This window comes from Pseudonaja textilis, chromosome 1 (genome assembly GCF_049901715.1).
Source record: "Pseudonaja textilis isolate UNSWEBS1 chromosome 1, rPseTex1.2, whole genome shotgun sequence".
Lineage (NCBI taxonomy): Eukaryota > Metazoa > Chordata > Lepidosauria > Squamata > Elapidae > Pseudonaja > Pseudonaja textilis.
Window position 1 is genome coordinate 172255868 of NC_141990.1, and position 24571 is coordinate 172280438.

General features: G+C 35.8%; 1 protein-coding gene across 2 annotated transcripts in view; it reads left to right on the top strand.

Annotated features, from left to right (window-relative positions):
* SATB2 (SATB homeobox 2) overlaps positions 1–24571 on the top strand; it is a 156482-nt gene that overhangs the window by 99781 nt on the left and 32130 nt on the right. For both annotated transcript variants that reach the window (XM_026696843.2, XM_026696844.2), the window contains one exon: positions 7894–8091. In XM_026696843.2, the coding sequence (XP_026552628.1) occupies positions 7894–8091 (198 nt within the window). The remainder of the gene's footprint in view (positions 1–7893; positions 8092–24571) is intronic.

The following is a 24571-nucleotide window of genomic DNA, read 5'->3' on the forward strand; positions in this document are numbered from 1 at the left end:
AATTTGACTAATAGCAGATTCCCAGTCTCTTAAGACATCTATCACACATTATAATTTTTCTCACAGATGCTGACATTTTTCTGCACTGAAGATGTGGGTGAGGAAATATCCTTTAACATATATTTTGAGTAGAGTTATTTTGAATCATTCTCACTAAAATCTCCTAATTTGCCTTCTCACATATTTGCTGGAATGTTCCTGTCAATGCAGAAACATTCAGATCCTTCAAAAATTATAAACATCAAATTAAAATTTAAATACTCAAGATAAATATTTCCATACAATGGTGACAAGTGACCAGCAGTACATCATTATGGGTTATTATTACTTTCTGTTTAAAACAAACCACTTTCAGCTTCTTAGTATCTTGGAAATTACAAAAGTAAAACCTGGAGACTTCCAGTCTCTATGTGCTTCCAATCCCAAGTTTAAATTTCTTCTGTTTTGCATTAATTTGTTATTCTCAAAAAATGGTAATTTACATTATGAATGTATAAATATATTGGTATTCTCAAGGAAGTTGTAGTTTGTGATTCTGCTAGTATTGGTATATAACAGATATTGCAGATATCTGTTCTGCTATTACTCCTTTTAATCAAAAATTGTTTTATGTGGCAAAAGCTTTGTGTCTATCAAAAGCTTTATGGAACAATATCTGCATATGAGACAGACAACTTTTGAATTTTTAGTGATGTACCAGGCTAAAACAAGTGCCCCATAACACCTTCACTCTTGGCATTATATTTTTAGAAAGCATTCCAATTGTATCTTAAACATACTGGTGGATTCTTGAAGAGATAGTTTCCAGGGATATGTGAAAGAGAATGCCTGCACTGCATTCTCTCTTATTTTCATTATAAAAGAGAGATTTATGATTGCCAATTTCCTGCACCATTTTGAATTTAAAAACCTGGGATTGAACCTGGACAGGAGTAGTTTGACTTGCATTAGCAAAGGAATGGGGTAACCCCTTCCCTTTATTTACTATTGAAAAATGATGGTACAGTGAACTAGCACTAGGTTTTAAAGAATTTTTTTTTCTTTCAGCCACCTTTTTTATTTTCTAGTTTGTTTTAAATCTACCATTATTCCCAATACAGATAATAGGAGCTGGGAGAAAAAGGATGGATATTAGCCAGGTAGTCCTTAGTATCAGTCTTATCTCAATACTTTCATCTATGCAAAATTTAGTGTCAGCATTTTAAACACAGAAGTCAGTTTTAGAATTTTCAGTTTCCCTTTGCTATAACCTCCCTGAATATATCATATAACTTCTTGAGGTTTTTTCAAACATAAAAACTTTATCCCCTGCTTAATGTTTACAGAAACAAAGATCCTTAAAATAAGTTACCAACTTGTAACATCATTTAACATCTCAACACTATTTATTTACTTCCAACCTTTTGTATGCCACCTGTTCTCTTGGATAGAGTAGTGCATTCTTAGAATATAAAAATGTTAGTTGGCCAGTGCAGTACGTGAAGTTGTGTGCATTCCTCCCTTTTTAAAAAAAGAGACCAAGTTAAACTGCAGTGATGGAAACATGCTAAGGAACTGGAAAGAGTGACAGAGAACAATCTAATCAATATCCTATTTGGCAAATGAGTATTTATGACTAGCCACACCTTAATGTCAGAGAGTTGCTCTTAACAGCACTTTTATGTATGAGGTCACAGTTCGTTCTCAGAAATTAAAAATATGTATTGGTTCTAAAAATATGTTCCCTATCTCTGCAATATATTTTGTTTCTCAAGTTGTACAAACAAATATATTGGTTTTTCCCTGAGTAAGGCATGGTATAGTTCACAGGCAAAAAAGATTAAGGAAAAACAGCTAATGATTCACACAAGAAGAACCAACAAAAGAAGCAGAAAACATAGGTCTATTTTGCACCATGAAGTTGTCACAATTACTGAACAATAGGAAATCTTCCATAAATTTATAATGGAATTGTAAATTAGATAAAGACTGTGTATACATATCCTTTGACTTCTCTTTGGATTCTATAAATCTGTGTGAACATACAAATTATATATGGAGTACCGTATAATTTCTAATACTTGGAAAATGAGTGTTCAAATGGACCTTATTTGCACCAGAATGAATAAGGCTATATTTCAGTGCTTGGGTTTAACAAAAATATCTATTATTTTTTGTGATAAAATTCTCTTCACACGGGGCATATTACGAAGCTTCTAAACATATGAGCTCTTTCAGTAACAACTTAAATATTTTGACTTCAGTTTTTCATGACTACTGCTGAATATTACAAAATTTATAGTTAACAATATGATAAGTAATGTTCATTTCTTTTCTCATCTGCTTTCCTTTACCTCTAGGGGGTTCCCAAACCACCATGTTTTGAGTACTTGTGCTTATTAAGTAGGAAAATTGGAAGATTAACAAATGAATGCTACATTTTACTGTTAGATACATTTGATTAGGAGTCACAGTTCTTGTAAAAATATGACAGGAAAGCTTAATTGCCTAAGTTTTTAAATATAAGAAATAGTGAGATTCTGTGTGGATATTGACAAAATTGTGTACAAAAAAATTACAAGCTGACTTTTTTGCAATCTCGTAACTGTACAGGCAACATGACTTTTATTTCTGTATTTTTGGTACTTCTTAAATTGAAATGTTTCCATAAGTTACAGAAACAGATTTTTCCATTTGTTTAATTTTATTTTAACAGATAATCTGGTATCAGCATTATTAACTCAGTACTCTAAGGCAGTATATACAGTACATTAGATTAAAACTGATTGAATTTGGTAGATATTAGGACTACTACACCCAACATAACATATTTTCTAATTGTATGGACAGCATTTTCTTCCCATGAATTGTCCATCCTATCTTAATCAGTTTCTTGTTGCAACTACTGGCCAGATCACAACCAGGATATGAAGCAATACTGATTTAAAATAGAGCTTGAGCATGTAACTTATTAACAATAATATATATTAAAAAGAGACCAAAATTAATCAGAAAGCAGACTTGAACATTTTAAAAATGATTTTTAAATTTCAGTTTTAAATTTTTGATTTAGAAGATACATTCTACTTTTCCCATCCATGGCAGTATCTTTTGTATTGCTGCTGATTTGAACCAACATGCCATTGTAGACACAATTGTGTATGAGGGAATTCTACTAAGCTCGGTGAGACTAATTTCTACATACAGTTGGGCTTCTGGCTGTTTTTAATCACATAGTAGGCTTTCCCAACACTGGGAAATGGTTAAAGTGAGGAGCAACAAAAAACAAGTGTCCCAAAACATCTTCAATCTTGGTATTATATTTTAGAAAGGATTCCAATTTTATCTTAAACATACTGGTGGGTTGTTGAAGAGATAGTGTCCAGGGATATGTGGAAGAGAATGCTTGCACTGCATTCTCTCTTACTTTCATTATAAAAGAGAGATTTCTGATCGTTAATTTCCTGCACCGTTTTAAAATTAAAAATCTGGGTTTGAACCTGGACAGGAGTAGTTTAATTTATATTAGCAAAGGGATGGGATAACCCAGTGATGGCTAATCTTTTCAGCACCAAGTGCCCAAAGCGCATGCATGTGCGCATCCCCAAAATGCAATACATGCTCATCCTCTGTGCATGCTCCCCGCCCCCCACACATGTGCATCCATTGCCCATGCATGCAGCCTATCCCTGTGCATGAGCCCCCCTCCCACATGCACCCCGCCCCATGCATGCATGGCAGAGACCCAAAGACCAGCTGGCTGGCGGGAGTGCACGCACACATGCATAGCAGAGCTGAGCTGAGGCGATGACTTGCGTGCCCACAGAGAGGGCTCTGCATGCCACCTCTGGCATGTGTGCCATAGGTTCACCATCATGGGGATAACTCCTTCCCTGTATTTACTATTGAAAAATTCTGGTACAGTGAACTAGCACTAGGTTTTAAAGAACTTTTTAAAATTCTTTCAGCCACCTTTTTCACTTTCTAGCTTGTTTTAAATCTACTTTTATTCCCAATTAAAAATATGAGCTGGGTGGGGATGGATATTAGCCAGGTAGTCCTTACTACCAGTCTTATCTCAATACTTTTATCTATGTGAAATTTAGTATCAGCATTTTAAACACAGAAGTTAGTTTTAGAATTTTCAGTTTTCCTTTGCTATAACCTCTCTGAATAAATCACACAACTACTTGAGGTTTTTTTAAACATAAAAAGGAGTTTATTTATTAATAATTCATGAGTTCTCATCGAACATGCACGAAGCAACGGTGCTATTCAATAGAGAATACTGTCATCATCTGTCACTGTTTTATTTGACATTTACACTTTTTTTTGCAACATACTGAAAAACTTTCTCAGATAGCACAGTAAAATTATTTCAATAATAATAAAAAAACACTGCAGTGCACATTAAACTTCCCTCTTGATAGTAATTTCTTGATACAGAATTGTGTGCTTGGTTAGTGGTTCCATTATATAATGTTTTCAATCATAGCCTCTCATGGCACTTGAAACCTTTTTGGTTGATAAATATATGATCCTGAATGGGTGGTTGATAAACTACTTGAATAAATAAGTTGAGAGCTTAAGTGAAAATAGATTTGTTGAAGAAAAATATCCTAATAGCTTGTGAAAAAGAAGATAGATAATAGCTTTTTGTGAAAGAAATTGATATAAATGAATTGCTATTGTTGATGCCAAATAAATATTTAGGGAGGGAGTGCTACAATGGTTTAAAATTGGAAGCATGAAGAGGGCATTTAGCACAATAACAATTTAGAGTTAAGAGGGTTTAAGCAATTTCTTGCTAATATTAGGCTTATGAAAATCTTTCTGTTCTGTAGGTTAGTTATCATTTATAAAAATTGCAGAACCAGCTGATACATTCATAAGCTAATTATTGTAGCAGCTGGGAGTACATGGTACAATATGTCTGAGGATATGAAGTATCGCTGATTTTTTGGGGTCCTGCTGTGATTTGTGTACATTTATGCCCAGGCTGTAGAAGACTAGATCCCTTAATCTGATCAGTCAAGCACACAGTTTCTAGGAAAACTGGATTTCTCTTTCCCTAAACAACAAGAATGGGCTTCACCTTCAGAACTAAGCTTTGCTAAATATGCCATTAGCGTATTTCCACAGGGGAATCAAGTCATTTTCTGGTGTCCTAAGGATGGGACCTTTGCCTGCTAACTTCCTGTGCCAGAAATTAATTTGGTTTGCTCATATCTTGCACACATGGTCACATGGCAGTCTAGTTCATTCCTTAGTAGTTTCATGGTCAAGACCTTGCAAGGTTCCAGGCAAATTGAACATGATGCTGCCTAAAGTATAATGACAGAGAGCGCACCGTCCATAATGAGACCTGTTGTGTCAAGCTAAGTGCTGCTAATGAGTGCAGATTATAGAAGTAGTTATCAATCAAATACAGCTGAATGTTGCATGAAACATTCCAAGATCATGAGGAACAGGAGAGATGTAATCTGTCTCATCTTTCTTTTCAAGCTAAACATTCTGAAAGGGCAACAGCAACCTCAGGCCAGAAGATCTCAAGATCGCTCAGAATATAGACTTGGAGCAGTTGTAGGATTTTTCTTAGCCTTTGTAAAAATATGAAAAAGCAAAAACGGAAACCAAATCAGTTTTCCAAGGGAATGTGTTGAAGCCATACTTGTTCAAATACTTTGTATGTATTCAATGTGTTCAAGTAAAAAGTAAAGAGAATGCAGGAAGAAGTACTCCCCTCTTCCATGTTCTATTTTACATTTAAAAAAAAATCCTTTGTATAGAAGGACCCCTGAGAACACACTTTAGAGCTGAGAGTTTTAAAGGTCTGTTTGCTTGTTGCTTTATTATTAAAGAGACATGGGATTTTGTGTGAGGAGAAGAGAATGTGGGTGTCAACCATCACCTGATTCTGTGGTTAGCCATGTACCATGCAGAATAGTAAATGCAGATATTTATTCCAGGTAAATGATTAGATATCTTCTTTTTATTTCCCACCACTCCTAGCTTATTGCAAGAAAAGATCAGGTCTGCACAACTGTGGCCTCTCACTTGTAAAAACAAGGCAGTGTTGTGTTACAGATTAGTTTATAAATCCCCCGTGGCTTCACAGTTCAGTGCCTACAGCTGCTGCAGATGGGCCTGGCTTTTTGTCTCTTCACTGTGCTGCAGCCGGCAGTTGAAGGAGAAAATGGAATGATCAGGTTATTAACATGTAGGCCGTGAGGAAGAGGCTGCACAATGAGAACAGCTGGTATGGCTGTCTTGGCTGATGCAGCGGAGATAATCAAATCTTGCTTTTCTTTCTTTTTTTGGGAGAAGGAAGTAAAGGCAGAAGATGCAGTGGAGAGTTACACAAATCATGACATGATATTATGCAGTTGTTAACATTACAATTAAAAATATAAAAACTAATACAAACTTTAAGAACTAAAAGAATAAAAGGAAGAAATAGAAAGTACAGGAAAAATAGTAGTAAAATAGAAAAGAAATAAAAAATATAGTAAGAAAAAGAAATATATAAAGAAGTGACTTCTCTCTTCATCACAATAAGTATAAACAATTTTAGTAATTTATCACATTCTCTTAAAATGCAACAAATTATATATCTATCTATATATATACAGTATATATATATACAGTATATATATATATATATATATATATATAGTTTCATGGTATTACATGTATGGCATTCGGCTTTGTTCAGGTATTTTCCCACGTTATTGTAGTTGTGCTTTTAAAGTTGTAGCAACATTTCGACAGAATCTCATCTGCCATCATCAGGCTTCTGTATAGTGTTCATCTGTGAAAGTCTGACTCACAGATGAACACTATACAGAAGCCTGATGATGGCAGATGAGATTCTGCCGAAACGTTGCTACAACTTTAAAAGCACAACTACAATGACGTGGGAAAATACCCAAACAAAGCCGAATGCCATATATATATATACACATACACATACACATACACACACACACACACACACACACACACTCACACACATACATACCTTGATCAAATAAACAACCTTTATATTTCTTTATTACATTATTAGCCTATTTTCTAGATCAGATCCTATGATTGATAAAATGAGTCAACATCGTATTTTAAAATATTTGAAGATAGAGCTTGTATGGGTTCCATGTCTGTTTGTTTTATGCTATTGCTAAAACGCTAGGTGAATTCTGTGTCTCACCCTTGTGCCCTGCAAAGTTGTCACACTTCTTTAAGCTATTTTTATTCCAGGTTTTAGCAGGTCTGGATAACATGATTATGTATTAGAACTATTAATCAAAGTCTGATAATAGGTACACCCTTCCAATTTACTGTACATTTCAGAATGGGGAGGAAACTTAAAAATAAGAGATTTTGTAAGTGAGCCTGGAAGGATGAATCTGGAAGAACTTAGAAGCTGAAGGAAAAATTTGTCTCCATGAACAACTTTCATCTGCCAAAGTGTCAGGTTTATGAATACTTAGTATGGGTGGGCAGAGGTTGATAACCCATAAAAATACTGTAATATTAAAGGAAAAAACATTATTTTGACTGTGAAGAAAAAATAAAAAATAAATAAAAAGAGCCCTAACAATAAGGAGGATCTATGGCAATGGATACCTGGTAATTAGCAGTAAGGTATACTGTGTTTTTGCCCCCAATTTCATTGTTCAGGAGCTTCCTATCTTGGTTCCAAATTCTGTTATGTCAGCATATATCTTTTCTTTCATAATTACTGAAAAAATTATGGGTATTTCCCCTTCTCCCATCTCAGAACACTAAAATTAGTTGCACATATTGTAGTAAACAATCTGGAAAAAGCTATCAAGGTTGCTATTGAACTACTATGTTCTGTTTCACAATGCATGTATACTGATATATTTATTGACTTACTTACTTTCTTTGCAGGGTTGGTTGTGTGAGCTGTTGCGTTGGAAAGAAAACCCAAGCCCTGAAAATCGAACACTTTGGGAAAATCTGTGCACCATTCGGCGATTTCTGAATCTTCCCCAACATGAGAGGGATCTCATCTATGAAGAAGAATCTCGGCATCATCACAGCGAACGTATGCAGCATGTTGTCCAACTTACTCCTGAGCCTGTACAGGTCAGTGCTTTGGTTATCCAATTTAAATGTTTTTTTTTTTTGCTCTATTTTATGTATTTCAATTGATTTCTATTCCATCTGTCACCTGGAAGCTCAAGATAGCCAATATAATATTCTTTTCTTCAGTTTTCTCTCTGAATAATAAATGTAGTTATTAATCTAATGATGTAGACAGAACTGAAGGAGATGGTTAGTCTGAAATTATTCAGTAAGTTTTCATAGCTGAGATTGAATTTACCTTCTTGTTAGTCTAACCTTCTGTTTGGTGCATCATATTCCAAACTACATTCTGAAATAATTAAGTAATGGAACAAACTATGTGTTGAGAAAGAATCCTAAAAACAATAAAAATATAATAACATCAGAAATATTTCTAAAACCAGAGAAATTGTTTCTTTATTCTAGGTTTAATTTCACATGTTATTAAAAATTGTATAACAATTTAAGTTTAGAGAAAAATTATCAGCCTTAAATGTATGTAGGCTCCTATTGTAGCTTGAAGCCATGTTTAGAACTAGAGTCTGTTTAGCAGCTGACTTGGATAATTTAGTCCACTTGGAAATCTTTAAATGCACAACATTTCTTCATTTTGTCATGATTTCTTGTGTTGCTTTTGTAAAATGATATTCTTGTATTTGTTAGCCAGTTCCAGGGTCTTGAATAAATATCTGAAATATGAAGAAAAGGATCTAGAATGAGTTTGTAGAATCTTGGACATTCCCCAACAACTTTGTGTGTGTGTGTGTGTGTGTGTGTGTGTGTGTGTGTGTGTGTGTATGTATGTATGTATGTATGTATGTATAGTATTTAGGTTTCTTCGGGTATTTTTCCACATCTTAATATTTGTGCTTTTATTATAGCGACGTTTCAGTAATAAAAGCACAAATATTAATACATGGGAAAATACCCGAAGAAACCTAAATACCATACATATAAATACCCACGAAAACATATATATATATATATTATTAATAGCCTTGTGTATCATCTATCAGATAGATAGAAAAATCACAGAACCATTATATACTCTTGCATCAATCAATATGTACTGACTTTAAATATTGTAAGTGGTACATATATATCAAAAAGGGTTGAATAGATATCTATATATTGTTAAATAAAATATGTCTCCCATCCTTTTTCTAATCTAATATTTTGTAAGTAGCATTCTTAAATGAATTCAATAAGCAACACATATGTAAGACTATATAGGTGGATGTTTCTGTGATTTTCCTATCTATCTACCTACCTACCTACCTACCTATCTATCTATCTGCAACACTAAATTAAAATATAGATGTAACCATGATATCTAGACTGTAATTGCACTGCAACATGAATAATGTGTATCAAACATGATCTTACACCTTCTATTATCTTATTTGGAGATGATCTACAAGGCTATTAATAATTAGTGGCGTAATGATAACTTAAAATAATAAAAATAAAATGCCTGATTTCAAGTATCCTGCAACATTTCAAGTGATAAGTAATAATCTTATCTTTGCCTCATTTGCAACAAAATCCTAATTCTATTCTTTAATTGCATTCTCAGTGAATGATAAATTTAATTTAGTATATTACATGGAGAGATATTAAATCTAATTAAATTTTATTAGCTTAGCCAAAACTAATAATCAAATCTAATTGTGAAAAAATATGTAATCTGAATATATTAGGATGATCAAAATATTTATTAGTCCCCTTATTGTTTTATATTTTCTATTGTATGTTGTATATTGTAAAGTAAATGTGATAATTTATTCCAATTTGCATGAAAAAGATAAAAGTGTTGAAATACGTATATTGTATTTTATCTTCTAGATTTTATCATAGAAATAAGTGGTTTTCAAACTTTTTCAAACTGTGCAACTTTGTTAGTTAAAAAAAAATGCTGGACCCTCTGATTAAAAGGCAAAACTCTAGTGACGGAAAAATGACCGTGTTCAAGTGAACCTTTTTAAAAAACCTTCTGTCTTATACAAAACTCCAACACATTCTCATGAATCCTAGATTCCTCAGAACACATTTTTAAAAATCCTGATATAAATAGCTTGATGTAGTGGTGAAAGTGCTGACCTATAAACAAGGAGACTGTCAGGGTTCCGAGGGATGCCCTAATTAATTCATGAGCCTTGAGAGTTGACAGAGACTCTGAATTTAGGCCTCCCTTAAAAATGGAAGTTGGGTAACCTTGGACTTTTCTGAGCCTAATTCACTTCACTTATGTGGCTGTTTTGGGGAAGAATGGAGAAAGGAGCATTAGGTAAGTTCCATCCAAAAAGTTGGATCAAAATCTGTCTTCACTAACCAACCACAAGTGGGATTGTCAATTCCATTGCTAAGTGATGTGATTATAAGATGAAAACTCATGTGACCATGCCTATCTTATGGTGGCGGTTCTGGCTGTGGTTGTTAAGTGACTTACTGTGGATCATTAAGCACAATGTCACGTAACTGTGACATGCAACTTCTGCCTGGGAAGGTCACAGATAGCAATTATGTGACTGCAGGAGACTGCATTTGTAATGATTGCAATGCAATGTAATGACAGCAGGATAGAATCAAGATCATATGAAGTGTTAGTACCCTTTACAATGCCTTGGTAAGATCACACTTGGAATATTGAATCCAGTTTTGGTTGCTGCAATATAAAACAGATGTTGAGACTCTAGAAAGAGTTCAGAGAAAAGCAACAGATGATTAGGGAACTGGACACATAAGCATATAAAGAATGGTTGCAGGAATTGGGTATGTCTACTTTAATGAAAAGAAGAACTGGGGTGACATAATAATAGTGTTGATAGACACTACAGATAGACTGCCACAAAGAAGAGGGGATCAACCTATTCTCTAAAGCTCCTGACAAGAAAGAATGGATGGAAACTAACCAAGGAGAGAACCAATTTAGAACCAGAGAGAAATTTCCTGACAGTTAGAACAACTAACTAACAGTTGGAATGGCTTACCTTCAGAAGCTGTGGGTGCTCCATCACTGGAGTTTTTAAAGAAAAGATTGGACAACCATTTCTCTGAGATGGTATAGGGTTTTTTGCTTGAGCAGGGGAGTGCACTAGAATACCTCCAAGGTCCCTTCCAACTCTATTATTCTTTATGTTCTTGGCTTGGCATGCCAGTTGCGATGATGTGACATGAGAACACTGCAATGGCCACAACTTCAAATGAACAAATAGTGAGTCAGCAAGGACTGCCTGTACACACATGTGTGCATGCACATACATCCTCACACCGCCATAGACAGTACTGTACTGTTCCAAAAGCTATTAAGGAAGAGAGAAGGGAATGCTCTGCCCAGAGTCACGTGCTTGTGGTATGAGTGGCTCTATAAGTTAGATAAATATGTAGGCTGAGGGAAAAAATTACCACTGACCAGAAAGTTTCATTTTGTTGGGACTTTGGCTTTGACTATCGAGTGTCAGTATGATTAAACCAGATACATTTTATAGTGAAATGGCTATTTTGAAGAGCTCATGAAATCTTAGGTTCCAATTTTTGTTATACTATCAGCTTGAATGTCCTAGGAAGGGGAGAAAAAGCTGTAAGTGTCATGCAATCCTATTTTGTGGATCCCTATTTACAAATTATATCCCTAACATTCAGTGGCCAAATGGCAAATTATGGTAGTGTCATTTTTCTATTTAAAAGAAAAGAAAATAGCATTGTTAAGCTTTTTAATCTTCCCCAAACCTTACAAAAATGTTGAAAAGTGGCTGAACATTGTAGCCTTCCCCCCCTAATAATCACATTGAATTATTGCTATGCTCTTTGGCATCATTGGCATTAATACAATAATCCTTCTATCATAAAAATAGTTACCACAATTTTGTTGTATATTAATTTTTTGCAAGATTAATAATGCAAAGAAGGAAAAATCTTGTTCTCAAATACATTATCATTATTTACTTGCTTTTTAATCTTTTTATTTTAAGAAAAGAAAATTAATTCTATGCATAAATTGGCCAAATAAAGCAGTGAAAGTGAGAATTTTTTTTGCAAAATTGGTGTTTCTATTAATGTCTCTATTTCCTTATATAATACTATTTTAAATGAGGAAATAGAGACATCCAGTTTTGCAGAAAAAATTCTCACCAATATTTTATATTGGAAGTTAATGGAAAATTCTGTACTTGTCAACAGTGGTGTCCCCCAAGGCAGTGTTTTAGGACCAACTCTCTTCATACTCTACATAAATGACCTCTGTGATCATATTAAGAGCAACTGCATTCTCTTCACTGATGATGTAAAGCTATTCAACACCACAGACAATACTGCTACCCTTCAAAAAGACCTCAACTATGTATCAGAATGGTCAATCAAATGGCAACTTCAAATCTCAGCAAATAAATGCTCTGTCTTACATATTGGCAAAAAAAATCAGAAAATAAAATACAAGCTGAATAGTCAAGACCTTGTTGAGGATCCAAACTCTGTCAAGGACCTTGGAGTACTCATCTTTAATGATCTAAGTGCTAGAGCCCACTGTAACTACATAGCCAAAATGGCATTAAGAGTTGTTAATCTAATCCTATGTAGCTTCTTCTCTGGTAATATCACACTACTAACTAGAGCATACAAAACATTTGCTATACCTATACTTGAATACAGCTCATCAGTCTGGAACCCATGTCATGTATCTGATATTAACACAATTAAGGAAGTCCAGAAATATTTCACAAGAAGAGTTCTCCACTCCTCTACTCATTGCAGAATATCTTATGCCACCAGACTTGAAACTCTAGACCTAGAAAACCTAGAATTATGCCACCTTCGATATGATCTAAACATAGTATATAAAATCATCCATTGCAATGTCCTACCTGCAAATGAATACTTCAGTTTCAATCATAACAATACAAGAGCACACAATAGATACAAACTCAAGGTTAACTGCACCAAACTTGATTGCAGAAAATATGACTTCAGCAACAGAGTGGTCAATGTTTGGAATACTCTACCTGACTCTGTGGTTTCTTCCCCAAACCCCAAAAACTTTAACCTTAGACTGTCTACTATTAACCTCACCCCTTTCCTAAGAAGTCTGTAGGGGTTGTGCATAAGCGCACCAATCGTGCCTACTGTCCCTGTCCTATTGTTTCTTTTTATTTTTCTTATAGGTATCCATCTTATGTATCCAAAACTATGTTTATACTTATGCCTGTTATCTTGTAAGCGATTGACAAATCAAATAAATAAATAATTAAAAAAAAATTAGGGTGTATTCATACAGAAGAGAAGAAAAAAATCCCTGAAATTACCATTAAACATAAACCATAGCTATTTCCCTTTTAAAATGGCATTCGTATAAAACCTTAAGATGTGAGGAATGTCAAAAGCATTCAGATAATGTAACATAACTAAATTTAAAGATGAAAGTGAATTGTACAATTGTTGTAGCATACTGAATGCATGGTAGACTTTTGCTAAAGAATGCAAATACTTCAAATAATGTAATTGTATTGGTTGCCTGCAAAGTACAATACAATATTGTTTGACTCAGGAAAACTGTATTGACAATCTTGAGTGATGTTAGCTAATGCCGTACGTTCTTCTCTGTGTAATGTGGTAGAATCTATTTGCACAATACACAATATGTATTTGAGTGGATATGCCGAGTCAGTAAATATGTGCTAAACCAACATCCTTTGTATATCTCACAACCTCATTATACTTATTATCTGTCTTTCATCACAACATTTTGTTTGATAGTCTCTTCTGAAACAAAGGTCTTATTGATTTCTATTTTGGCCTATGCAACCCTATGTTTGCATTCTTTTCTCAATTATGTTAATCAATTAGAAGAGCAACAAATACCACTAAAATTGCATATACAATATTCTTAACAAAGTGGTAGGACAATCTCTGTGATAATGTCATTCTCAGAAATTTTAAATATTTGATTTTGGAATAATTGTTCTAAATTCCCCAATTGTTATGCCAGTAAGTTTATTTTAGAAACTTTAAAATAAATAGAAATGTCCTGTTACATCAATGGATTGCATTTCTGATCCATAACTATACTTTACTTTGTTCTTTTAAAAATTATTCCGTGATGAATAATAATAGTGCAAAAACCCTCAGCAATACAATGTTAATAAAAATAAATAAAATAAGTAAAATAATTACAGAGAGAAAAAATAGAATGACATGAACATTTTGAATAATGAAGCAATGGTTGTATTTGTGTGAGAATGCATATCAGTGTGTATATCTATTAGCACTGCACTTCGCTTAATAGGGTATGCCTAGTGCTAACCAAAATTAGCTCAGTTCGTCATGCAGAATTAATTTTCAGGACTCCTCCAAAAGAGCAGATTATCTAGACTTACTTATGTCTGGTTTCAGGGCTGAGTTTGAGACAACTATTTTATCAGTAATTTACATCAGTGTATTTTCTTCCTTCATATTATTCATTTGTTCAATATTATTTAATATCTACATGAAACTACTGAGAAAAGATAATCTAGGATTTGGGACTTTTCTTGCCAGTATACATTTGACATGTAGTTTGATCTCACTTATTACAAGGATAACTGATAATCTTCTGAATCTATGCCTGAAGGCAATACTGGGCTGGATGAGGGCTAATAAATTGAGAAGTCAGGCAAAATCCTGGATTTCCAGGAGTCAGATTCTGGAATTACAATTCTACCTGTTTCGGGTGAACTAGCTCTTTGCCTCTGAGAAACTGAATAATTTGGGATTCATTTTGCTGCTTTTTCCGTAGGCAGTGGCTAATAGTGCTACCTTTATTGGTGTCCCTCTGCTATTGTTCCTTAGGCCATAGTGTTCCATCTGGCCATAGTGACACATGTATTAGCTATTATTAGTTTGGAGTACTGCAGTGTATTATGTTTGGCAAAGTTTCCAAACACTGAAACTGATCCAAATTGGTCCAAACTGTCAATCTCAAATTGTATGTCCCCTGCAAGATATATATTGGTTACCAGATTGTTTTAAGATATAATTCAATCCGACCATGGAATTATTCCTACAAAATGATTGGGTTGGAGGATACCCAGTAGCATTAGTAACTTTAATAGTTACACCAGCAAGAGTGGAAATAAACTCACCTATTCTGGTAAGTCAGAAAGGGAAAACTAAAGCTAGAATTTATCTCTAGTGTACTGAAAGGCAGGAGAACTCTGTGGGTATGAAATAAGCCAACTCTTGTATGCAAAGGAATTCTAAATCAAACCCAAATGTTTCACTATTTATGTATTGTTGCCAGGAAACAATCCTGGTGGTGCAGTGATTAAACTGCAGTATTGTAGGCAAACTCTGGCCACAGCCTGGAGTTCAATCCTGACTGAGCTCAAAGTTGACTCAGCCTTCCATCTTTCCAAGGACACTAAAATGAGGGCCCAGATTGTAGGGGACTATATTCAAATGCTTACATTGTGAACTGTCCAGATAGTGCTGTAAAGCATTATGAGGTAGTATATAAGCTTAAAAGCTATTATTATTGCTCAAACTGTCTGGACAAGGCTGAAGCTTTTACACAAGTGCCAAATAAGGAGACTCATAGGTCAGAAAGTGCTGTACTAGTTACTGGGACAGATTTTTTCAACTTTCATGAATACATCTGGAAATGATGATGTGGCCCGACAAAATCTGCAAGGAAGTCTGAACTTCTCTTTCAAGGACATATAGTCAGAAGGAACAGATTCAGTATACTTATATGAAACATAACCTGAGGCATTATGAAAATTGACATGGAAAAAAATATTCCCAAATTTTCAAAGAGGAAAAGACCTGAGTGGCTTTCAGGCAAGCTATGATGAGTAAAGAAAGTCAGAAGATTAAAGCTTTGGGCAACAAAGGAGTTGTAAGATGAATATACAGAGAGACTTCCTGTGCCAGGCAAAAAGGTAAAGAAGACTATTTCTAAAAGAACTGAATATGAAAAACACTGTGGCTTGTAGAATAGAGGAAGAGAAAAGGATGCATATTGTCTCCATATCTGTTGAACTTATATAGAAAATGTAAGACTGGTAAGAGATAAGCTGGAATAAAAATACCAATAATAATTTGGAGATATTCAGATGGAACCACTTGGTTAGTCAAAAATGAAGATAATAATAATCACACAACTGAAAAGTTAAACAAATCTGTTAATACAATTTTTAATGTTTAAGTTGCTTAAATATCAGTATGCTTACTGAATATACCAGCTGATCACAAAAAAATAAAAAAGTCAATATTTGTTTTCCTGAATTAAAAAAAACAACATAAGAATTATTTGCTTTCTTGGATTCAAGGAATAAAAAGATATTATTTCTAAGGAGGAAGGCAATTACAAATCACAAAGGATATTTCTATGACAAAAAGGATAAATTATAATTGAAACTATTGGTTTTCAGACAAATTCCTTATCAAGCTAGATAAGATCAGCAATATCAGCAGCCCATGGGGAAATAGAGTTTGCTGGCTGTTTATATGTGGCAGCTTACCTTCTAGCATTGATTGGGGTATATTTTCTTTTTTGATTGCTTTCTGAGTGCAGGATTGTTTCTTCATCGGTCTTGTTTATATGGTGCTCATTCCTTCTTATCTGCATTTTGTTTAATAGGTATGTGATGAAGAATGATGTGATTAGTTCTGTTTGCCTCTTTCTTCCATTCAAAAGAGAGGTCAAAGAAAGGTTCTAGTCTAATCTCAAGCACAGAAGTCCACTGAGTGACTCTGGACCAATTATTCTCTCTCAATCCCATCTATGTCACAGGATTATTATTGTGAGGAAAAATAGGAGGAAAATAGGAAGGAGAGATTTTGAAAAAAAGGCGGGATATGAATTTAACAAAAAAGGTAAATAATAAATGTTCAACTTAACTTTCCTTCCAGGAGCATTGTGAGGATAAAGTGTGATGATTCCAATGTCTTTTACTTCTTTGAACAGTTTAGGTGATATTCTAAAGATTAAAGAGTTTGTCTTACATTTTTTTAATCTCTTAATCTTTTTTAATCTATATGGTTTATGTTGGATAGGTATGGACATAGGTGCAAAATATTTTAAGCTGGCCTATTAGAAGGGATAGGAGGAAAACAGCTGAAAGATCTTGCCATATCAGCATGTATAATATGTATCAGTTTGCAAATAGATTTTTAGAGAGAAGACTTCCAACAATTATTTGACATATCCAGACTGTATGATCCAGAGTAAATCATCTAAAAATTAAGCCAAAAATACATCCGTTTCTTTTTTTCAAATGAATTGATACATTGTGTAAATGCCTGAGCTTCCAGGTATATCATGCAAATGCACACAGTGTACAAATACAATATTTAAATTCATGATGTTACAGTTTCCCAAGCTACCCAAATTTGCCCTTGAGAACCAGAGCATTATAGAAATCCCAGCATGCTCTTTTTGCATTACAATTTATAAAACAGTTTTAGAATATACTGTGCAGGAAACTATTACATAGTTAAAACCTGGGGGAGGGGGAGGGAACTAGGCAACAGAATAAATTGCTAATTAAAGACAGAGCCGACAGTTGTACATTTAGCTTAATATTGTCTAATATTTTCCAGTGTGTATTACTTATTCTTAAGAGTTAGGGAGATACAAACATTCTCTTACTTTAGGAATATCCTGTTGTACGTTCCATACTGCCTAATCTGATATCTACCTTAAAAAAATTAGATGCCTTCTCAAATACTGTTAACATATCTTTCCCCACCGTATCAAATATTGATTACAGTATAGTTATTTTTGTCTGGACTAAGCTAGTTTATGTATTTTGAGAGAGGGTTTATTAGGCCTCAGAAGTTTATAATAATTTTAATATAGGAGATGCATAAAATCAAATATAACTCTCAAACAAAATGATTGTCTTTTTGCTACAACTGAATTACCAGCTTTTGCAATTTGTTGCTTCACTATAGAGAAATATGTGCCTATGTGGGTTCACATTTAATGAATGTTTGACCATAGTATGTTCAATATGTTTAATAAGTATTAGCTCCATATTTTAGACAGTAAAAAGCTTAGTATATTTGTTCCCACAAGCTTTGCACATATATTGACAAAACCAATAAGCTGCAAATCACAAGCACCAATGCTCTCTATATATGTCACTTTGACACACCCAGTAGAATTTGTTATGATAGTTATTACAATTGTAATAGAAAGCCAGAAGCTTATTGTTGAAAAGAAACAATTGGGATCCTTGAAACTTAACTGTTTCTGCTTAATATGGATATCAATTTTTACAAATTTTTATTAATATGGATACAATTATAGTATAACCCAGATGGAAGGGAGACATCCTTAGTTATTTTTCATAATTTTCATTATTTCATTATATCCAGAAAAAATAAAATATTTCCAGACAAGAAATATTTTGTCATTTTTGAAATTGTTCCATATTTTTTGTCTTCTGTCACAGAGTTCACATAGAGCTTTTGTGAGAGTTTTTATGATATATTTCAATAAAACTCTGTGAAACTTTTATGATAAATTTTCAATAATGTGATTTTTCTCCAGTTAGAGATACTAAGTGAAGAACCTATCATATTAAAGTTTACTACTAACCAATTCAAATGAAACAACTGCCATAAGATTGTCTCTAATGTTGTTCTTTTATTCACTTAGTGGAGTGGTACATGCTATGAATTCAAGACAGAGAAAGTAGCATAGAAAAATTGCATTTTCTCTTAAGGTTCCCCAAGTTACCTCACATGCTCTACTAGAATTTCCTCAAACTCTTCCTTGTGGATTGAATATGTGTCAGAAGGTTTACAAATATTACCTTTCACACCAAACAGCATTTAAGGAAAGTAAATACAGGTTTTATACATATAGTTTTCCTTTTGTACTTTTAGAAATATGAGCATTATCACTTGAGGTATGGATAAGACCACAATTTAATTTTCATTATGAAGTATAGTAATATATAGTTTAAGAAAAATATATTTAGACAGGAATATTTTGCAATAAAATAAGTTTTAAATAATGCATTCATGCAAATATTAAATTAATATTCTGGACTGAAACAAAATGGGATAAAATGAATGAACACATCCTGGAAATCTCTTTCTAGATTTAACATGAAACTGTAACTTATTTGGTTTCAGTTTGTTAATATCCATAGTCATTCATTCAAGTCTAGAAAACTTACTGGAGGCAAAAGTTGTACAGAGTCAACATGTCCAAACATAAATGAAGCAGCAGGTTTAAACAAAAAAAGCAAGTATTTGTAAATACTTGAATCCTACTTTATTTTTTGAATGAGGCATAACAGAATGAAAAAAACAGAGGCTGACTAGTACAAGTTAATCATACATTTTCTGGATGTCCCAAGGGAGTTGGAGAAAATCAGACACAGTGTAAAGCACAAAGTGGAAAAAGTTTTTGTGATAAGATGATAATTATTTTACTATCATAGTAGTTAATGGTGTTTTTTGTAAGTTACATTTTATATAAAATCAGACTTCTTAATTTTTCTTAATTAGCATGATTTGAGTGCTTTAATAATTCAATAACATATTGGAATAGTTTTTTATAATTGCTAGTGAAAGTTTATTGCTTTCTTTTTAAAAGTATAAAACAGGAAAAGTACAATTTTTCCAGATTTCTTTTTAATAAAACATGCTAGATCTTTTCAACAGCTATATTTTTATTGAATAACACTATTTTTCTCTCCAATATGTCAGTGGAAAAAACTCCAAACTAATTGGAGTTGCTTCTTAATTGATGTGTAAAATAAAAGTTTTTGGAGAAAGAGGGCATTTTACTTTGTGAAACACAGTTTTAAAATTTCTGTATTTTCTCTTTGGCATATGTTATCTCTTGGGGGAAAAAATTCTGCAGGATATTTTTTTAGTAGGATAGCATTCTGCTTTGAATTTAATATTACTCTTGATTTTTGCTCCCCAAGATTGCAGTCTAACCTTTCAGATGTCATTCACTGTGTTTTTCAAAAGAAGAATCTTGAGCACTTACTCCTCTTCTATTTCCTCACAGATGCTTAGTCTTTTTATGCTGGTAGTATATTAAACATGAAAGTTAAGTTGCGGTAATGGTTAAGGCATTATGCTAGAAACTGGGAATTCTAGTCCCATTCTAGGCTCAAACTGTTCTGGGGGACCTTGGGCCAGTTAACTCTCTCGCAAACTTAGGAAGCAAGCAAGGGAAAACCACTTTTGGGGAAAAAACTTGCAAAGAAAATTGCAAGGACTTTTTCAGGGAGACTTGGACCTAATTGAATGGAATAAAAAAAATGTACTGAGCAAAGGATACATTGTTCAGTGATAAACTTTGAACTTTGATCGATGTACAGGACTTTCTTACTGAAGAAAACAAGAGAAAAAGACCAATATTAATCTACTTGATGGAAAAGGAAGGATAGAATGGCATTTTAGCGGGAGTATTTTATATTTTGCTGGTTTGTCTTTTGGCATTGCATAGAATGCCTAGAAATTGTGTGAAATATTAAGCATTTTATACTTTGATGTCTCATTTTTGGCATTGTATAAATCAGGGGTCACCAACATTTTGGACCTCAGGGACCACCAAACTCATAATTTCAAATCCTGTGGACCACTAATATGAATTTTTACTGACAGTGGCTTGCTGATGTTTTCCCAGGGTCTCTGCAGAAAGCAGCAGAGACCCTGGGAAAATCCCCCAAAAAGTCTGCAGGAAAATCCCCCACCCTGTTTTCCTACCGATTGATCATTTATTTATTTACTTGAGATTGTAGGATACCGTCTCCAGCTCTGTCTCTGGGGGGGTGGGGGAGAGACTTTTGCTTCATTCAAGGAAAGCAGCAGAAGCAGCAGAAGCCTTTCTTTCTCTCACCCAAACTCCTCCAGAAATGAGTCTTTGTGAGAATTGTTGCGCTGGTGCACCCTTTGGAGCAGGATGCCTTGCAGGGTCCCCAAAGTCTCATTTCTGGTGGAGTTTGGGGAGAGAAAGAAAGACTTTTGCTGCTTTCCTTGAATGCAGCCAAAAGCAGAAGAAGAAAGAAGCAGAAAGAAGTAGCGCAGTGGCTAGGCCAGGCACATGGGGCAAGGGAGGCAAGTTCCCCCCCACTACCCTTTAACCCCTCCCCTCACTACCTCCTGTTGTTCGCAATGCAAGTGACACAAACCTTGTGTTCCTGTGGGCTGTGTGGGCGGTGCAGAATTGTGCAGCCTGGATTAATTGCTTGGGGGGTGCTTTGGAGGTGGCATTTCTCTGTGGACTACCAAAATTTTCTTGCGGACCACTGATTGGCGACCACTGCTATAGATTTCATAGGCATTCTATAAATACCTATTTTTACACGTTGACATGTACACTGTTTTCTATATAAAATCTTGTATTAGGTAAAATAATTGTATTTGCTTTCATTGCTACATTTTTTAAAAATAATTTTTATTGATTACATCATTAAAATATTGGACATGGTGTGGTCGTCCTGGCATCACAATTACATACATTTATAAAATTATACAGTCAACTTATATCCATTGTATTATCATCATATTCCGTTGTAATTATTTACATAGTCTCAATTACCAATTCTACAAATCCTAATTATTTTTTATTCTGGGTCCCTCCTTTCTGCTCCCACCATTGATAAAATTTATTCCATATCTTATAATATTCTGTCTCATCTTTATTTTTTAATTCCAAAGTCAATCTACCCATTTCAGCACTCATCAGTATTTTCTTTATCACCTCACCTTCTACTGGAATTTCTCTCTTTTTCCATTGTCGGGCAAAAACCATTCTTGCTGCCACGATAATATGTACTATTAAATAGCTCACCTCTTTACTATGTCTCTCATTCATAATTCCTAGTAGGAATAGTTCTGGTTTGTATTCTATTTTTTGTCCAATCATCTCATCCAACCACATCTGAACCCTACGCCAAAATTCCTGTGTCTTTTTACAAGACCACTGCATATGGTAATATGTGCCTGGTTCTTTGTTACATTTCCAACAATTTGATGATAGTTTTCTAAACATTTTGACCAGCCTTGCTGTGGAGGGAGATGCCACCTGTAGAATATCTTGTATAGGTTTTCTTTGTATGATGTGGCCAATATTATTTTCCTGTTTCGTTCCCATAGTTGTTGCCATTTATCCAATTTGATATTATATCCAAACTTTTTCACCCATACCACCTTTTCCTTGACCTGTCCTTCCTCCATTTTTTAGTCCAATAAACATTTATCAGCTTATTGTCTATCCCCAATAAAATTACATCTGGTGTCATAGTTTCTCTACTAATCCCCCACTTTTTCATAACTTTCTCATACTGTGATTGGATTTACCATGTTTCTCACAAAATAAGGCTGGGCCTTATTTTTTTTTTGACCCCCGAAAAAACGGCTAGGCCGTCTTTTTGGGAGTGACTTAATTCCCCCCCCCCCCTTGCATCCTCGGGTAGGTGGGCAGTGACGGCTTGGATGTTGACCTCAGCGTTGATGGGGCACTTTGTATCGGGAGACCTTCCACCACCGTTACTTTCCCTTCTCCCATGCTGTTGCAGTGTTTAGAGCAACGCCGCGGCATTTGGCACAGCCATGTGTGGCCAGCCAGGGCTCCTCCCTGCAACCGGAGCCCGGTGAAGACACTCGGCTTCAGGTGCTCCTGTCACCGCCTTCCTTTTGTCTTCAAAGGCAAAGCCAATTCTTTTAAAAATGCCCCGTCAGACCCTCCACTCATCCCACCAGGGCCGCGCCAGAGCTGTGCAGGATAGGTAGAGCCAGGAAAGCGAGCCGCAGGTGCGTGCCCACCTGCCAAGCAAAAGAGCCGGGCTGACCTGAGCTTGGCTTCCTTCCCAAGTCCCTCCAGCCTGAACCCGAAGGCGCCACCGGGAGAGGCTGCCTGAGGCAGTGATAGCACCCACCCATCCGCAGACAGGGAGGCGAGGTGACGGCAGCGCTGCTTCCCTGGCCAGCAGGTCCAGCAGAGAGAGCCTGAAGCCACCCATCCTTTCCACGCCTCGCCCAGCCTGTCCCTATCCCCATGCATCTCCAAATGTGCCGGCAGCTCCAAATGCTGCAGCAGCATGGGCATCAGGCAGAGGCGCTGACTCAGTGGGGCTCAGCTTGGAGGACACGGCAGAGGCTGTCACCTTGCCTCCCCATCCATGGATGGGTGGGTGCTATCACTGCCTCGGGTGGCCTCTCCCAGTGGCCCCTTCAGGTTCGGGCTGGAGGGACTTGGGAAGGAAGCCAAGCTCGGGTTGGCCCAACTCTTTCGTTTGGTAGACGGGCACACACCCGCAGCTCACTTTCCCAGCTCTGCCCAGCCCACACAGCTCTTGTGGGATGAGCGGAGGGCCTGGCGGGGAAGCACTGTCTGCCTTGGCGAGGGCTCCACCGCCGGGCAGGAGGGCCCACCTGTCAGCTGCTCTGGGCACCCCAGGCGAAGCTCTTCGCTCTCTGCCCAGCGCCAGGCAGGGATGGCGGCTGGGCGCTTCTCCCAGAGTGGGCCAATCCTGCACTGCAGCCCCAGGAGATTCGCCTCCCCACGTGGGGTTGGGCTGCCCTCTCGGGCAGGGGAGGCTTTGTTGTACCGGTAGTAGGGCGTCATTTTTAAAAGAATTGGCTTTGCCTTTGAAGGCGAAGGGAAGGTGGCGACAGGAGCGCCTGAAGCCGAGTGTCTCTGCTGGGCTCCAGTTGCAGGGAGGAGCCCTGGCTGGCTGCACGTGGCTGCGCCAAATGCCGCAGCATTGCTCTAAACGCCGAGGTAGCATGGGGAGAAGGGAAAGCAACGGTGACGGAAGGTCTCCTGATATGAAGTGCCCCACCAACACCAAAGTCAACGCAGGCAGCACCATATCCGGGTATGCAACAAAAGTACTTTCTAACGGCAATCCCCCCGCTGCCATTCCCCCCTCATTTTGCATGTTTAATATAGGTCTTAATATGGGGGGGGGGTTAATTTGATTTTATGCTGATAAAACATGCTGGGACTTCCTATTGGGGGAGGCCGTATTGTTGGAGAAACACAGTATAAATATGCCAACCACTCCAATTCTACCCCTTATTCTTTTAGCTCTTGTCTAGGTTCCAAATCCCTTTTTTCATTTGTAATGTCCTTATATTTTTCCCTCATTAATAAGATTTGGGTGTACCAACGCCTCTAACCAAACTGGAATTTCCATGTAATTTTGCTGTTTAATTTTGTTCCATACCGCAAATAGAGCTTGTCTTATCTGGTGTCTTTGGAAATATTGATGTGCTATGTGTCTACTGTACCACAAAAATGCATGCCATCCTAGGTGGAAATTGTGACCGTCTAGTGATAGTAATCTCTTATTCTTTAAAGTTATCAATTCTTTCACCCAGGTAAGCGTTGCTGCCTGGTAATAGTATATTTCCCAATATGGCAAGCCAAACCCTTCTCTCTCTTTAGCTTCTTGCAGAAGTTTTAGTTTAATCCTTGATTTCTTTCCTTGTCATCTAACATTCAAAGTCATTTTGTTCAGATTTCCAAAATATTTTTTATCTAATTTTA